The sequence below is a fragment of the Rhynchophorus ferrugineus genome, unplaced genomic scaffold, assembly GCF_030347505.1.
Source record: "Rhynchophorus ferrugineus isolate W39M unplaced genomic scaffold, kcgeb_rfMv2 rfM3, whole genome shotgun sequence".
In the NCBI taxonomy this organism is placed as follows: domain Eukaryota; kingdom Metazoa; phylum Arthropoda; class Insecta; order Coleoptera; family Curculionidae; genus Rhynchophorus; species Rhynchophorus ferrugineus.
In genome coordinates, this window is record NW_027472582.1 from 70,201,194 (window position 1) to 70,220,949 (window position 19,756).

General features: G+C 31.8%; 1 protein-coding gene across 11 annotated transcripts in view; it reads left to right on the forward strand.

Annotated features, from left to right (window-relative positions):
* sdt (MAGUK p55 family member stardust) overlaps nt 1-19,756 on the forward strand; it is a 140,553-nt gene that overhangs the window by 78,836 nt on the left and 41,961 nt on the right. For all 11 annotated transcript variants that reach the window (XR_013005004.1, XR_013005005.1, XR_013005006.1 and 8 more), the window contains 2 exons: nt 12,637-12,868; nt 17,341-17,625. Coding sequence is in view for 8 of the 11 variants with exons in the window: in XM_076399578.1 (XP_076255693.1) it covers nt 12,637-12,868; nt 17,341-17,625 (517 nt within the window). In the remaining 3 variants the exon portion in view is untranslated. The remainder of the gene's footprint in view (nt 1-12,636; nt 12,869-17,340; nt 17,626-19,756) is intronic.

Sequence of the window (19,756 nt, forward strand, 5' to 3'; positions counted from 1 at the left end):
CCTTCAATCATTCGGCTTTTGATATATTTTTGCTCTTATAACCGTTTTTCTTCTAATGCTCTACACATACAAGAATCTCATAATGATTTCTTGCTATTTTCGAGCTTTTTCTAGACAACAGGTTATTTTGTGTCAGCTGTATCCAAATAACCACTTCTGGAATGTTACATATACGTTGGACAAATTAAACGAAAAGGAATATATCCGTCTAATTTGTTTATAATTTTACATCTTTGGAACTAAAAGAAATATGTTGTTTACTGTTCAGCAAAATGATATATTATTTAACAAAAAACAAAGACTATACATAGGATAAATTAGCAATTCTAGTTCTAGTATGACATAATTTGATGTCCTATTCTATATATATCATTTATTATAAAAATTTAGGGCAATGTGTTATTTTATTTATTATATTATTGATGTCATTTTATGTATTACATCAATATGCATTAGCTTATTTTTTATTTAATGATTTAATTTCTTGATGATTTCTTGAACATTTAGCAAAACTAATACAATTTGTTCTACTTAACTACATCGATTCAGAATAAAATAAGAATGCCATCGTTCAACTTGTTCTTATGGGATGAAATATGGTGGGAATTGTAAACACTGAATGCCCTCTGTCCTCGCCAACTTGCTAGAGTTTTTATTATTTACGATTCAACAATCTTCAGGTGATCTTAGGTACCTGTATCGTAGACAGGAACACCTGAAATATTTTTTCTAAGACCATTGTTTGATCCTTTTGTGACAGAATGGTCTTGGGTTTCGTAGCTCGATTTTCTCAGGGTTTTCGGGGAAGAGCACCCCTCGATATGGAATACCTGCACGATTCCCAATAGAACACGAAACGGTACCTTCGTTTTCGATACGATTTTATCCGATTTTCTATTGTGTTGTCTCGTTTTGGCTGCCGACCATTAGAACCGAATTAACGTTTGTATTTTTTCTCAAATTACATATCTGAATATTTTCGTTCTTTACGTGAAACTATTTGTGTTAGGATTGTTTTGTCCCAGTAGAGGGTACTATTAATATATAATGTGGTGGTGGATACAGAATATTTTTTAGGCTGTTAAACCTTTGTATTCGAATTTATTTTCCCTATTTGAGAAACAATCTTATGCTATTTATGGTTTAAACGTTATTTTTTATACATTTATCACGATTCCTTCTAACAAACATGATTTCAACAAATAAGGCTCATTATTTAAAAAATATGGTATTTTAGAGGATGTAATTTTGTTTGATAATGTTAGCTTAACAATAATATAATATTAATCATCTAATAATATTTTATTTATTCGAATTTGTAATTCAAAACAATTTCGTTTTTCGTCCTATCTTTGAACGTTTTTGATAGATTATATTGTATATTACGATTAATCAATTTCAATCAAATCATTTAATACGATATATCATATTTTTCAGGCTTACTCTCTTTATGTGTCTCTAGACACAGAATTATAAAAATAATTAATTTGGATCTTTATATTCCATCCAGCTTATTGAATAGTTGCTTCGGTTAATAATTATTGAAGAAAGTTTGATAAATAAAGTAAAATATTTATACTCTTTTAGTTTCATTATATCTTAGATGATACGAGGCTGTAATATTTAAATGAGTACTTAAATTAATAACTATTTGATTATTTACTTTTTGCTTAAGATACCTACGAGAGTGTTCAATAATTTTATTGCATTCAAGTGAACAAATGTGTAGAGTTGTAAAAATTACTTCATTGTTCAATATAATTTCTGTCATCTTCAATGCTTTTATTTCAGAGATACTGTGGTTTGTTTGTTTTGTAGATACAGCAACTATTACGTCTTCTTTTAATGAAAACTATTTTCTACGAAAGGATTTTTTGAGATATAAAAAGAGTCAGAAATAATCTGGAATAAATCCAGCTAATATGCTAAATATTGAAATAATTGGTACTTTAAACTTCCTGAGTTTAGAGAAGGTTTTCTAGCTATCTTGATGGCAAATCATTTTTTTTGTCTATAGTTTTCTTGTAAATTTGTAAATACTTTCTTTTTTCCGAATTTTCTTTCAAATGTATGAGTGACTTATGAAAGATGAAGCATTAAATTACTTAGTTCTACTATTGAGGGCCAGATGGCGCTCCTAAAACTTTCCGAGCAACCTAGTATATCAACAATTTAGTATGAAATTATTGATAATTGACAATTTTGACCGTAACGTAGTGATGTAGAATTTTTTAAATAAAATTTTGTTTCTTTTAAGTGGTCATCTTTGAAGCTGAAAAATATATTTATACAATATAGTGATAAAATATAAAGTTTTGGTGAGCTTGCCCTCTATTTATCGTCTAATGCCATATAGCAAATTATACCATCTAACAGATAAACTCCTCAAACTTATTTTATGGTTTCAGTGTTTACATTTCTTACCTATCCGTTTGTTTCTTTTTTTATGTTGTCTAAATTCATTTATATCCTATTATTATTATAATATATTACTCATTATAATACAAACTAGTATTATGAATAATTATTGTAAATTTCTATCTCCATTGCTATGAGTCTGAAGCGATTACCATATTAAAATGGCATTGTTGTTAATGAACGTATTGTTGATCCTACGAATATAGTTATTGAAGACTCGATCGTGTAAGAATTTTGGTCATTACTATACGACGTATTATTAAAATCTGCTACGATGAATGATAGGCTTATGGGTATTCCCCAAAAATCTTATGAAGGACGAAATATTTTGGCTATTTTTAAGTTATTACATAAGTATGTTTCAGTGTTATTCACATTACTATAATGTTAGTCATTTATGAAAATACATATACCCGGTGACTGGACTGTTTATATTGTGTGAATTTCCAATAGAGTTACAATAACGTATCTAGAATTTGTGTTAATTTGTAAATCAATATTTGAATGTTATTTGATCTTTCAAATGTTTTTTTTTTGCATTTGTTGTTTTTAAAATTGTGACCTTGTTACTTCAGACATATATTGAATTGAAATCGTCAGTAATCGACGTCCAATTCTTTCAATTCCGTTGTATACTTTATAATTCAGGTTTGGTGAGTTCTCGCAAGCATTTTTCATTCTATAGGTCTACTTATTTACTATTACACTACTTTAATTTATTTTATAATGAAGAGGACGTTGTTTTAGTTGCCATTTGCAATGCTAAGACAAGAAGTGTTTTAATAAATATGAGTCTATTTTCTCTGGATGATGGAATAACAGAAGTTTCAGATATGTTTAATGTTCTCGAACTCGAATTTATTACAGACCTGAAAACAATAAAGGTTTGTTGATGCATGTCTCATTACATGATGTTTTTCAGTAGTGAATATTATTATTTAAGTAGTGTATATTAAAATAATAGAACTCAAAATAAATTCTTTAGAAAATTATACAATTTAGTAACTAACTATAGTTTTTTCTTTTATTTATCAACCACAAAACATAAAAGGATTTTTTTATATTTTAATTTCATTTAAATCGAGTATATAGTTACATTTGGCAAATCAGAAAAAAAAGAAAAAAGAGATTGCTTTTGCTCTTTCTGTAATGTTCTAAATCTATAATTATGCATCAAAACTAAACTAAAAAACCTTGCTAGGAAGATATTCAATATATTCATTTGAGTGAAATGATAACATATTGAAACTGTTGAGGGTTTCAGTCTTGATTGCAACTGCAGTAAACCCATAAATTGCAAGCATTGCTTAACATGACGCATGAATACTCATGCTTCCAATTTTTTCGTTTTGTTTTAAATTGAAATTGATGATTCTGAAGAGAAGTAGATACTGACGGTACTATAATCACTAACTTCACTCTAAAAGAGTATAAAAATTGTTAGGTAGTTTGAATGGGTGTAGAAGGAACAGTAAAAAAGATCTGACTACATAACTGCTTTGCACAACACATTTAAGATTAAAATTTAATAACTATGCCCTTTTGTTTTATTTTTTAGCTATTATGAATAAAAAATATATCAGTTTAAAGAATTTATGAATAATAATGTGTTATTTGTGATGATAGAAAGCTGCATGAAAGTATATTAACAAATCCAACTGTCATATATTTAATTGTTTCAATATTTCAGCATATTTTTGTTTTTGTAAGTAAGTGCAATGTACTATATATATATATATATATATATATATATATATATATATATATATATATATATATGTATATATATATAAATAATAAAAAATGTATATAAGTGAAGGCAATATTGACAAATTACAAACATATTAAGGTGTATTAAATATAGCCTGTAAATTAATTGATTTACAAAATGATAATGATTTACAACAGATAATGTTACTGTATATTAAGTCGCATTGGGTAACATATCTTTGTATCTTTATGTTTAAGCCTCTTTTACAGGCTTTACTTCTCAGTATATGTCATTTGTGTCATTTGGTCGAAGTGTGAACAAGAAACGTTTTCAGTGCGTTGGATATATCTATATTTGTACCGAGTAAATCCAATTTGCGGGAAGTGTTACTTTTGTACTTTAATTTGAAGACAGTTGAAGGTTATTGAATGTTGCGTGGATTTGAACGAGGATGAAACTATCGATGGAGATTACTTTTCACTACAATTGATGCATTTAGGCCGAGTACTGCGCGAAAAACGATCGGAATACGAGCAAAGACAACGTCAATGTTATTTTTCAGCATGACAATGTTTAACCACAACCGCTGAAAACTTACTACGGGATATACATAGCTCACCTGCTGTATTCTCCAGACCTTGCTCCTTCTGATTATTACTTGTTCTGACATATGAGTCGTGGCCTATCTAAGCAGCGTACCATTTCTTACGAAAATACCAAAAAATCCGTATATTGCCAGAAAGATGATAATTCTGTATACTTTGAATAAAATACGTTGTACCAGTTTTTCACAACAAAGCTTTAAACAACCCTTTAAAATTAACTTATAGGTTTAATACTTGTCATTTTTGAGATTCTTTTTGTAAAATTATACTACGATATCTTATTGAATAGACCAATATATAAGAGTATCTATTTATTTCAAATACAATTTTCTTCTTCAACTTCTATATTTTCTCACAGTTACTATTAAAAATGTCATATTAATAAGTGTATGGGTACATTACTACACCTAATTCAATTTTATCTCTGCATGTTCGATATTTAACGTGACTGTCGGAAATAGAGTTGGCCAATTCACATGCGTCCTGATGTCAATTAACTGTGTCTGCGACGATATTGTGTAAAACGAGCGATACGGTTAAATACCTTTCGACCTAAAACCAGAATATTTCATTGTTGGTATAACGTTGTTTTTTCTGTCCTCGATGGTTTTCGGTATAGCAGTTATTAAAATGTTAATGGAACCGTTCAAATATGCCGATAATTAAGCGCGAGAATACGTACAACTTCTCCAGGTATGTCGAAAAAAAAGTGATATGTAACGGAAGTCGGGAGGAGTTTTTTTTTAATTGGCATTATTCGACTCTTAATACCGTGAATATTAACGAGCGGGTATATCTCATTTGCATTGCTATTTTTTTAACGCCGTATAAGAGATATGACGCAGAATATCAATGGGGCCAACGTTTTGATGTATGACGGTGTTTTAATTATGAATAATATATTTTCGATTGGGACCGCTAGGTGTGAGAAGGGTTTCTTTTTAATATATAATTAACCTTTTACTGCTCATCAGTCAGATGGGGAAGAACAGGTCAATTGAAAGGTCCCCGGCCTACCATAGTAAAATACAGCAAAATTTGTTTTTTTTTTATTCAGCATAATTCTCTTCAAGGGTGATACACTGATTATAGCGACCCTCCAACTTTTCGATACCATTTTGGTAGTACGATTTGTCCTTTGCTTCAAAATAGGCCTCAGTTTCGGCGATCACCTCTTCATTCGGCGAAAATTTCTTCCCAGCGAGCATTCTTTTGAGATCTGAGAACTGGAAATAGTCGCTGGGAGCCAGATCTGGAGAATACGGTGGATGAAGAAGGAACTCGAAGCCCAATTCATGGATTTTTGCTATCGTTTTCACTGACTTGCATGATGTGACACGATGCATTGTCTTGGAGAAGCAACATTTTCTTTTTCTTCAAATGCGGCCGTTTTTCGGCGATTTAGTCCTTCAAACGGTCCAATAATGTTATATAATTATCGCTGTTAATGGTCTTTCCTTTTTCAATGTAGTCAATGAAAATTATTCCATGCGCATCCCAAAATACAGACGCCATAAACTTGCCAGCGGCCTGTCGCGTTTTCCCACGCTTTGGAGCATCGTCTGCAGTCCACTCGAATGATTATCGATTGGATTTCGGAGTGTAATGATGTCACACAGAGTGATTGTCACATATCGACGCAAAACTCGGGTTTATTACGCTTGATCATCTTCAAACACTGCTCCGAATCATCAACTCGTTGTTTTCGGTCAAGTGAGCTTGCGCGGCACCCACTTTGCACAAGTTCAGTTGATACCTTCAGAGTGTCTGCTATTTCATTAAATTTCAATTTACGGTCATTCAAAATCATTTTGTGTTTTTTTAAAAATGTTTTCGTCGGTAACAGCTTTTTTGATCGTCCATTGCGTTCACCGTCTTCGCTGATCATTTCACCACCTCTAAACTTAGCATCTCAATCCTTGATGATTGATTTTCCTGGGGCAGTGTCCGGAAACTCGGCATGAAGCCAAGTTTTTGCTTCAACCGTATTTTCCCCTTCAAAAAGCAATATTTTATAAAATTTAATAAAATTTGGCTCTATACGTATTGTATGAATTTGCATTAAAACTTTTCATATAGTATAATCACATTTACCTTCAATATAATAATACGAGGGTCAGTATTTATATTTCGGAAATAGGAAAAAAAAAACAAATAGTTCAGCGGCGAATATATTTTTAATGTTTTTCAAAGTACACGTCACGATGATTGATACACTTTTACAAACGCTTAAACCAATTATCGAAGCATTTAGATTTTTATCGAAACTCGTCAGGCAGCGAACTACGACCACGATTGAATTCACTAAACCAGCGATACAGGGTGGTTTTTGATGGAGCTTCATCGCCAAGAGTCAAATTAAGTTGATTGATGCACTCTTGTTGTGATAATCCACGTCGGAAATCATAAAAATTAACGATTCAGTTCCAGTTTTTGCCGAGACAAAACTTTCAACTAAATATAAAATAAACAAATAGCGTCCGTGCGTCAAAATGTTCTGAGTACGTATATCGTCAAAAATGTCAAACTTTACGATGGAACCGTCAGATGGACTCACATGACAACAGTGTTGCCAATTCCCGAAATATAAATAGTGACCCTCGTAGGTAACAGGTAAACACAATGCTAAATCACACACACATCCTTAATCTAGCTGTTTCTTGGCTAACTTAGGCTGTTTCTACCAAGAAAAACGACTTTTGGTTTTTTATTTTCGCACAAACACAAAAATTTTTTTTTTTTGAGACTAGATATACATTATAATGAAATAATAGTGATTATAAGTAAGTCACAAAGATGCTGAAGGTACTAAAACATAGAAGCAAACAATCGCGTTATTGAAATGAGTCAAGCAAATGCCTTTGTAGTGCATTTTGAAGTAGCCAAAGTGGTCTCAGTGCCCACATTGGTTGGGCCACACAAAATATTTCCTCGGTTTCGCTTATTTAAGTTGTTTAACTCTGTATAATATGTTACTCTATGATCTTGGTTGCATCCAAATATCATCAAACATCCCCCCTGGTCAGTACAATCGCCAGATCTCAACACAATTGAAGCGCGTTATGAGGAATAGATTTCTATCTCCAATATCACTGGAGCAATTGCCTATTTTGGTGCAAGAATGAGACAACATTCCGAAATTGCAAACTATACAGACATTCTACGAATACATTCCGTAAAGAATTGCAATACTAAAAACAACAAGAACTGTTTTAAAAGGAAATGGATCTCAATACCTTATTGATAAATAAATATTGTGTGAATGTCAGGTTTGTGATAGTGTGTGATATTTATGATATAATCATAGTTCTTTATAATTATTATATTGAAGTTTCCGTGGATTTTTTATTGTATTCTTGTGACTGTATATTTTAACTCTTTGCCACCCAAAAAAAAGAAAGGAAACTGTTTAATGTAAAACGAATTCATCGGTGGCTTATATTTAGATTTCGATTTCTAACAATACCAAGACCGATATCAATATTCGTGATCCAACTGCGGATTAACATAATTTGAATATATTGCAAGAAATCCTTGCAGGAAGGACACGCGAAGCATACCGATCGCTTCAATTACTACACAATCAGATCATTTCAAAATTATCCGCGATCTTGACTGATATTGTTGGCGAATAAGAACAAACGTCTCGTTATTTTTGCGGGAATCCTTGTTGTTTTCGCCGTTTTCCGTCCGATGATTATCTACAGATCTTATTAGTTAATTTTTTTAAGAGTACGCCTAAGGGCAATGAACGCGAAATCCGATGTTGATTTTAGATAACTTTACATCTACAAGGAACGTATAACAATGTTTAATTGAGAGATAACTGAGATTGTTTAATCTTCTTAACTATTTGTTTAACTAGTTCTTTGAATTTTTTAGAAACACCAAGTGTTGCACATTGAAACTGTTCCATAATTGTTTCGATAAAATAGGCGTTGCCAAATTGTCATGATTTTCTTCTGATTCCTGCCTTTCTTGAGACTTCACACATCGATTAATATCAATAATAAGTTAAAATTAAGAATATATTATAGAATCATATATATTTTTGAAATTGTTTCATTTTAAGTTCTTCGATTTTTTTAGATAGATAATTTCTATTACATTGTAGACTATCTTACAGTTTGTCTTTACAAAATACTTTATAGGATGATCAGAATAACAGTGACACCTGTTATTCTGATCAATTGTTGAATATTTGTTAGTAAATCGAAACTGATGTGTTGGTATTAGATTTTTTTTCTCTATAAGTTTTCTTCCATATTATATAATTATTTTTTACACAAACAAAATATACCCAATGTATATATATATCGACTATCGAGTGTTTCGACTGTTTTCAGTCGATTGTTCTCAACACTACTTTTAACGTAACAATACCCTCCTCAAACACTTAACTTACTATAACATGTTAAAATATAATGAATAAAATATGACCTGTTAAGTAAACCGTTTAATATAATTTTCGCAATTTAAATATATGCTGCCTATATACGTAATTGTCAAATGATATTATTATGCAAGTTTTTTCGAACATGTTATAGTTTTTTTATATATAAGTCTTGACCTTCATTGGTTATAGTAAACAATATAATATTTATATTGCAATGCAATAATGCAATTATGAATAAAGGTTGAAAATTAACATTGCTAATTAATAGGATTATATAGTGGGATGGGAATTTCCATCGATTATCTGTCTCTGTCCTTCTCAAGTACGAAATAATAGTTTGAATATCTAATACCAACATATATAGACTAGGAATGAAATCAATAGGTGTTGGAAGCAATTTGGGTTCAATTGCTCCAGAATATGATGCAAGGAGGCTGAACTTGTTATAGTATGTTCCTCTGACTTGCAGTGTGCAATTTACCCTTTCATAAGTATTCACCCGAAGAAACAAACAACAAAAATACGTTTTAGTTTTATATAACAAATAAAACTGTCTCATTTCTTAATATGAAAAATACTTATTTTTAAATTAGCACTGGGAACTATCGACTGTTTAGTAATTGACTACTTTTTAACTATCGACTGTTTCTGTTTTAACTGTCGACTACTTCAGGTTAGGTTAAATTTAATTTCGGCCATTTGAACTCAGTTTCATTTGAAAATAATGTGCTGATTTTACGGTTATATCTAAATATACAGTTTTATCTTTTATTTTTAATATGATTGAAAATAACAGTGTATATTAATATAGCAGCATTTAGGAACAATCGAAGCGTGAATTTGATTGAAATAGTAATTACTATTTTGAGTAGACTACTAGTACTTGACTAGTAGTAGACTTGGCTTACGACTAGTTCGACTGTTTTGCGACTATTGACTGTTTTTACTTGATAGTTTCCGACGCTACTTTAAATGTATTATTCTTTTGTCCATGTGTATGTAATTGAACTTCTCCTAAATGATTGGACCGATTTTGATGAAATTTTTTATGTATTTTTATGTGGATTCGAGAGTGATTTAAATTTACTAACGGACCCGGTAGGTGGTGCTATGATAGGGTTTCAGGATTTTCGAGAATCATTTAAATATTTTCTGATTCGAAACAAAATCACTAACGTATTTGTTATTATGATCAACTTATAGTATGTTTTTATTGTCAAAATAAATTATTCAATCCGAATACCGAAAAACCCCCGATGGGTCCGCCAGTAGGATATATATTGTAAATTAGAAAAAGACTTGTGATTTTAACTTGGCGCCAGACAAATATCACTTATAATTTCGGGGCAATAAACAGACAGGGTAATTTTATACCCACCCCGTCTACTTTCTCCGTTTTGGCGGTCTCTGGTTCTCATAACTCGATCGATGAACTGATCGCACTGTCCCAGCTACTTGAACAGGTCGAGTAACACGAGTTACGAAAACAGAACGACCCTCCTTCTGTTCCCTTTCTTCGTCTCGTTATTTTTCGTTATCTTTTTGGGGATTTGTTCCGCGCGCTACGTGACCGCCGACCGTTTGTTTGGTCAACTCCGAGCGTCGACAATACCGGTAGGTTAGGTCTAGACGTGGAATTTTAAGTGGACCCATGTCATGAAGATTAGATATTGTACGGTTTAGGCACCTAAATTGACTGACTAAAGTACCTGTTCCGTTTGATATTACATAAAGAATTTCAAAAATGAACGCTTCCAAATTTGTCCATGTCGAGATAATGTAATATGTCGTGTATCATCTTTTCAAGTAAATATATAAGATGTGTCGACACAAATATGTGTCGATTTCTGTAATAGATTTGAATTTTGTGCAGAGAAGTCACATCACATTAGACAAAACGCAGAGCAGATCATACTGAAAATCAAATAACTATACTGGTTAGTCAAAATACACTCTCAATTTGATTTAAGATTAAAGAGATTAATTTATATAATATTTATTTTTTAACTTTTTATAATATCGAATAAAATGTATGGTTATGAGTTGGCACTTTTTCCTTGCAAGTGTTTTGCTGACTAAAACATCAAACCTAGACTAGTAATCTAACATTGCCAGACCAAAATTCTTCGATTAATTGCCATGCTTCTCGCTCCAACGAACCAACGAAAAACTGCATCATGACCTCGAAATTAAATGTATCTACGAAGTTATCTAAGATCGAAGCGAACCAAACCATGCGAACTTGTATAGTGCATAGTGTTACTCTAAACTTTAACTTACCAACTTATTAAGATTATACTATGCATATCTAATATAATATAATATGCAATACAAAACTGTTGCTACATTACTTGGGTTCGTTGTTTGATTCAACTGCCAGGTATTTCAGTATAGCAATAATATCGCATGAAGACTTCGTTCAGCTTGAGTTTTTAATTTAGTTTTTTCATACACTGTTACTTTCTGTTGAACATATTTATGAAATTTTGTGAACAATAACTAAAGTTAACTGTGAGACTGTGAGAGCAGGCCAAACGCATCTTTATATTAATAGGTCAATTGGAAAGTCCCCGGCCTGACGCATAGATGACGCTACTAGAATTAAATCCATTTGTTTAGTTAGCCCTAACCGTCAAAAGATGCTTGTGTAAGTTTGAAATCTGTCGGATCATTACTTTGTGAATTATAGTATTTTGGGTGAAGCAACTTTTGTTATTGTAAAAAAAATTATAAAAAGGAATTTCGCGTGTTGATAGAATATTGATTTTTGAAGGAAAAAACACAGTTGAAGCAAAAGCTTAGCTTGATGCCTAGTTTCCGGACACTGCCTCAGAAAACTCAACCATTAAGGATTGGTATGCTAAGTTTAGACGTGGTGAAATGAGCACCGAAAACGGTGAACGCAGTGGACGCCCAAAAGAGGTTGTTACTACCGACGAAAACATTTAAAAAACCGACAAAATGATTTTGAATGACCGTAAATTGAAACTGAATGAAATAGCAGACACTCTAAAGATATCAGCTGAACGTGTACATCATATCATTCACGAATATTTGGGTATAAAAAAGCTCTGTGTGAAGTGGGTGCCGCGCGAGCTCACTTTTGTCCAAAAACAACGACGAGTTGATGATTCGGAGCACTGTTTGAAGATGACCAAGCGTAATAAATCCGAGTTTTTGCTGGCTCATTATGGCTCCATCATTTCACTCCGAAGTCCACTCGACAGTCATTCGACTGGACTGCACACGATGAACACACTCCAAAGCGTGGAAAAACACAACAGTCTGCTGGCAAGGTTATGGGGTCTGTAATTTGGGATGTACATGGAATAATTTTCATTGACTACTTCGGTTTTGATTTAATTCTAGTAGCGCCATCTATATTTCATGCCGGGAACTTTTCGATTGACCTGTTATCTGTAAGTTTATTACATATAATCGCATGTTTCCATTGATAGTTTGGTATCGTTGTGTATCCGTATCTGATCAGGAACATCTGTTTGCAGGTCTCGAAGACGATCGGGGAGCAGCATTGTGGTCCTCGACTCGGAACTGCAGGATCCCATCAAGAAACCGCTGGACGACCTTCTGGACGGCAATAGCATAGACATGGTTACCATGGTGCCTCCGGGAAGCGACGGACCTCCGCACCGGGAGATGGCGGTTGACGTTCCGGACAGTTTCGTGGCCAGGAACAAGACGCCGCCGAGGTATCCTCCTCCAAAACCGACCATCACGGTAAGTCTCGCCCTTCGATGATTCAGACGATCGATTGTTCTTAGTTTACTGCCAGGCTTATAAATTAATTTTAAAGGATTTGCAACAGTAAAGGAGTTGCAACAGCAATAGCAAAGTTAGGTTTGACATACAAGAAAATTCTAATCTAAATAAAATAATTTAACAAAAGTTTTATCAAATATATTTATATTAACATTGAATAGTCTATAGAAACATTAAAATGCGAATTGCTACCCCACCTTCCATATTCTCTAATCCTCTCTATATTCTCTCTCCTCTAACACTAATTTATAGGCTTACTATTTAACAGAACAATATCTGATCTATATATAGTGCTACGTTGTTTGATAAGTTCTTAAATTCGTAATTGTAAATCCTTTTTTTTGTATACTATAACTTGTCACTGTAGTGATTCTTTGGAAGACCTGCAAAGTTTATTTGATGGAATTGGTTTTCCACATAATAATTAGGTTTGCGAAAAACCAAAAGTTAGAGAGAGCTAAACCTAACGGATAAGCTGGATATCGTAATTAGTGATAAAAATAAGTGGATTTAGTGATGGACTCTGATTTTGACAGAGAAAAAAGTTAAAATAATCATAGCTTCAACCGTGTTCATGAATTTTTGTTTATAATTGGTTCAAAATTAGAATCTAACATCATTTGATTTGATTTGATTCTTTAATGATAAAATTGGATATTGAAGTAATTGTAGCAACCTCTTTCATTCACAATATTAATTTCTAAAATGTCCCTAATATCACAGTATGTTGTATGGCGATCTTGTTCCATTTGTAATAATTTTTTTGCACAGAATGAACATTTTCCGGCACGACCTCTACATTTCCTCAAAAACTTTTGTCACGGAAACACAGTAAGCAAGCGAATTTTCTTCAAATTTCTTTTGCAATAATACAACGTTGATGGTAAGGGGGATTATGTGTTAGAAGGGAGACGAATTTGATTAGACTACATATTGTTTAGACTTACTAATAATCTGGAGTAGACTCGGAATCTCTAAAGTGTCAAAATAAATAAATCACTATCGAAAAGTGGTTTATATATCTATTGAAAGCTGTTTTTTAATAAGCTGATTTCTGTCCCGTAGTTCCTTATTTTCGTCTGAGATTATGATAGTGAACCCAAGATTGCTTCATAGTAAGGAAACGAAGTACATACTTTAGTCTGTATAGTGATCTTGTTTCAGTAAAAAGTGAGGTCAGTAAAAATGTCAGCCAAAATATTGCTCACACTCTCTAACAAATGCCTATGGTTTCTAATAAACTTCTCTAAATAACAGGAATTGAATAAAACTTATTGGACAACTTATTATATGTTACCAGTCTACTGTTTCCTCAACTGTCTACTGTCTTGGATCTCTTATCTTTGCGTTGTCGATTATTTAACATCTTTTGTTCAGCAATTTGCATTTTTTTCACATATATTTTATTTTCCATCGATATTTTACATTCATGTTCATTAATTATCAACAGAATTCTGTGATGTACTGAATATTAAACGTACGAGCTTTGTTTAAAATAGTACCTTTTGTTTTTTAAACATTATTGCTCCCGTGGGAATTTAAAAAAACTTGATTTACCCATTCTAATGCCGGTAATAAAAACATCGTACTGACAACGAATGATTCGCGGTGAATGTGCAACTTTAAAAAGTCACACGCCGGTTGTGTGACCGACGTCCATGTATCCGTCGTACCCACCGGTACAAACCGAAAACCAGTCATTTTCTTTCATTGGTGTAATTGATCCCGCCACGGGACTTCATACGACGGTTTCCCATTGGGAATGGGTAATTGAACGTCTAGTATTATACAGGGTAAAAAAAAACGAACATAATAACACCCTCTTTGTTTTGTTTTCTTCGTATCTTCAAAGAAACGTAAAAAGTTCTTAATAAACAGATTTGTTTTCATCGCAGCATCAAATGGTGATCACTTTCATCATTATTCAGTGAATAGACTGCGTACCTATTTCCATTTTGTCAAAAAATTAACTATAAACTACAAACACATTGTTTACAATGAATAGTTAATTTTTATTTTTCAAGCCTTGGCCATTCCAAAAGGACAGTTTTTTTCTTTCAACTAAACCATTCATCGAACCATATTTTAATTTATTCGAAATCAGCTCTCCAGGTTTCAACAGTTCATAATATAAGACGGCAGCACGGTCCCACCAGATACAGAACATGCTCTTGCAATCAAGGAATTTTTCAAATAAATCCATTTTTCATCACTCACTGCCATTCGATGTAAAAATGACTTTCTCTCATACTTTTCACTGACGATGATTTCACTGACGATCTCTCTATCAACTAACGAAGATTTTCAACGGCTTTTTTTCTTTTGATGAAAGAGAAATATTAATGAGTGCGGCAAATGCACTTTTTCCGACAGAAAATTCCACATTTTCAAAAATTATAAATCTATAACGCTGTTATTTTGGTGGAACGAATGCCAATAAAATAAAATGACACAACACTGCATATATTTGAAGATTATTGTAAATTTAATTCCTTATTCTGAACACATCAAAATGTTTTACTTCGACTTTTCCATTTTTCTGGCAGCATTTACATTTCATATCAAAAATTCTAGCCGATCTATACCAACCTGCGATTATTAGAAGTTTTTAATTTACGAAGTGCTGGAAGTGAAATAAACTAAATTACATCTGCTTCAGATCCTCACAGTGCTAGTAAATATAGACATTAAGAAATTTAGTATATCAACGGGTTGTAGCAAAGTCATTTTGCTTTTTTTGCTTCAATCGCAAATTTGCAACTCTTTGTGAAGCTTCTCTGGGAGAAGAGAATCTTTTTTTTGACATTATTGTCGTACATAATCCACTATTCATTACCCGTAAACATTCATTTTGTTTCGGCAATGATTCACAAATGCAAACCCAACTCATTACGTTTTTCAATGAACTTTCAATGGATCTTCTTGAATCTTCATTTTCAAACAGCAATCTCCTTTCAGATGATCCATAGTATGGCATCATTGAATACTAGAAGTATTACTAGAGGTTGTAAACTATTATTTTAAAGCCATTTATTAGGAGACATCAGAATTAGCTTTTATCTTAAGCTTATATTTAACAACATATTTGGTATTGATGGTTTAATGATCCTCAAACTGTACTGATTTTCTGTCTATAGTACTAATATTTGAATGTTCATTAAATAGTGTAATTAAAAAACCCAATCTGTTAATCATATATTTTTAAAGAAGTTTAATCAAGATTTGATGACATTTACTAAAATATATTACTGATACTATAATTAGTGTTAAAGTTGTAAAAATATTATTTAGTGGTACAGTACACCAGTTAGATACTATTTCAAGAATCATAATAAAAAATATTTCGCATTATACCTTGCATATATCGCTTGTTCCTGTTCAGTCTCTTTTCCAGGAGGTGATGAGATAAGGGACTCGACAGCCTCTTGAAATCCCGAGGACTCCTTCAAGTATTCTTCATCTATGAGACACCAACTTGTAACAAGATTTATTACTATCTCGAAAATTAAATATTCCAACACACCGGAAACATTGACGCAGATTTAAATTGCAAATAAAATGCTTTTTTCTCTCAATTCGATATTTAATTAAATATAACAAAAAAAAACAAAACGATGTTATTTCTCTTAATTTGTAATATATAATATTTATGAACGGTTAAAAATTAAAACAAAAAGAAGCAAGTAAAGGGAGATTCTAGTACTCATTTCATCTCAATAAACAAAACAGCATCGAGCTGTGCTAGAGGCAGCTGAAACTCTCGAGAAACAAAAGAAAAGGATTTCCTGGGTCAATATTAGAACAGGGATTGCTTAAGATATCATTGAACCAGAGGAATAAGCGAAAAAAAATACAGCAGATGTTCTTTAAAAATGTATACGCATTATTCATTTTTTATTTCTACGATATAATTTCACAGGCGTCATGGTTTCAATTTCATTTGTTTATTAGAATACGAGATTAAAGCACATATTGAATGTTAACATGATATTAGTAACAATGAGTGAAAGGGGGTTGGGGAAAAAGTAATATCGGTTATTCCTAATATGTAGCTTTATCTGTAATACCTAACCGATGAAGCCATACTCTAGGGCGATTAAAAGTTAAATGTCCATGTATCCTTCTAGACATAAGGTTAGCGTCATTTGTTTACTCAGTCAAAGTTTTACTTGGTTTGGATCTAACAACATGTTCAGTACAAGTCAGATGATTATTTCCTAGTCTTAATTCAAACGTAGCATGAATGTTTAATTAAAAATCATCAATAAACAAGTACTATTGATATTTTATAGCTTATAGTGAACTTAATTTCGAGTTGTTGAATCCATGTCGATATTTGTAGAAAGTAATCAAGTTTCTGATTGAAAATAATGCGCAAAGTAGCAAAATAACGGTATTACTGTAGCAATTAATGTTTGTTTATATTTTAGCCTTCAGTAAATGGTTCGGCCACACCTCTCCACAATCATCTGACTCCAGCACAAGCGACGCCCCAGGTGCCTCCGAAACCAGTGCCGCCACCTCGGGATCATCTGAAGATCGAGGCCGATGGACGGTTGGTAAACAAAGCTCCAGCGCCACAGTTACCTGCCCGAATAGCAAACAACAACAACAACATCAACGCCTTGTCCTATTCGGCCAACTCCACCGGAAACAAGACGTCGGTGGTCATGGAACCGACGAGGGAACAGTTGGACAGCATCAAGAAATATCAGGTAAAGATAGTGATATATTTGTTCTTGGTACCTGTTCGAAGAGCAAGCTCAGGCCAGAATGTTAAAACAAACTAATGGTACTAAAAGGAGACAAACAGTAAACTTGCTAACACCATTAAAATACTGACTATATGCGTAAAAGCAATGTAATAAATTTTATTCAAATACTAATTTCTAAAGCTGATGTTATAATGAGTAATGTATGACATAAAAAATAGTTAACATTCTAGTAATAATGATATTAAAAGTTTTTTTCCAAGATTAAAATTTATATAAGCTCATATTCATATGAAATTTTAACACTATTTCAATAGAAAATTTGTTAGTATATATATATTTTGAGCTGAAAAAGATGAAAATCCTCGTTAAATTTGCATTAGAATTTATAATTTTTATATAAGATGACGTAAATGGAAATCCATTCATTTTTAACAGTAGACTGCTCCTTATATATGAAGAAACACCCTAATTTCTACTATCCTGATTATTTCAAGCGAAAAATGACAGCAAAAAATATAAGAATTGTAAATAAAATTTCTTACATCTCGAATAAGCATAAAGCTTTCGAAATATTCAAAGTTTTTTTATACATACTTCATCAAGATGTTTAATGTATTGCCTGCCGAAATTTGTAAATTCGTTTTAGAATCAGATAATATTTTCCTTCTCATTTTATTCTAGTTAGAAAGAGACACAATGCTGTCTGATTAGTTCGAACACGCAAACAAATGAGTCTGTCAAAATCATCCGGTTGTCAAACGTATGCAAAATTCTTAAAAGCAATAGTGATAAAAGGTTACGACTTAGTTACGGTAAAATAAATTATATTTGATAACATTTTTGTTCAATTATTTTATTTAGATCAGAATTTTGTTGTATGTCAAAACCAAACTGAACTAAAACTCAGAGTTGATGCGGACGTATGTACAAAATAACTTTGAATAGACTATATATGTATTTTGAGGTAAAAGACATGAACAGAAAGAATTCCACTCGTTTTTCAAAAATAAGCTCTTCGTTGTATATTTTAAAAACTAAATATTGTACCCACACTACTGTGCTATCATTAGATTTATTTTAAAATTCCTTATAGTACCAGTAATTGTCCCTTTTGTGATCAATTTGTGAAAATTAATACAAATAAAACAGGAAAAATGGAAGCCATTCCGCGGATATTAAAATTAATTAAGCATATTATGTTAGACAATATTTAAAAAATCTATAATAGAGTTTGAAATTGACTACTATTATTTATTAAATTTATTTAAATAGAAAATTGATTGATTAATTAATATTATTTACTGGTATTAAAATATTTAAGTTAATTACAATAACAATGAAAAAATTTATTGTACAATTTTGTTAAAAAAACAGTTATAATTCTGTAAAATACGTAACTTCCCCATCCAAGTATCAAACTAACACATTTAGGTATGAATTAAAAATTGCACAATAAGTTGCTTCCATATGAGAAATAATTTTAAAAGCATTAAAGAAGCAGAGAGTTATTAGTAGAGACAGTGTAATAGATTAATTATAAAAATAAATGGGTAAAACCATTACATTTACCCTTTTTTAATTTAATAGTTTTTTATCCTCGAAATGTATTGTCTTTTTTAATATAAATTAGTAAAAAGTCATATTTTGATAACAGGTGGTAAAGTTGGATCTTAAGGTAACATAAAAAAGCAAATTAGCTTCGTAAATATATATTAATATTCTATAACTTTTACAAAATTAATATATGTATGTTTTTTTTTCGAAAAACTGGTAGATCGATTAAATATCTAGGTAAACCGTTTCTTTTATTTTTTAAATTTATTTACTTTATGGTGAATGCGCCGTATATATTCAAGATATTTTAAATGTCTTTTTTTTATATATATTTATGCTCAAATCTCCGAATGACTCAGTTAAATACGGAAGTCCCGAAAAGGAATAATAACCAGTACCGTAACCTAAAGCCTATGTTGCTTGCTAACCAGCAAATATAACCAGTTTGTCTAGCTTTGGTACTATTTCGTATTCTATGTAAGCTGAAGGGGGATTTCAAGCAGATATGTGCGAACGTTCTCATCGTTACCGTATCGTGGTAGTACTACAGTTTGTATTGTCTCGTTTATTTTTTTAT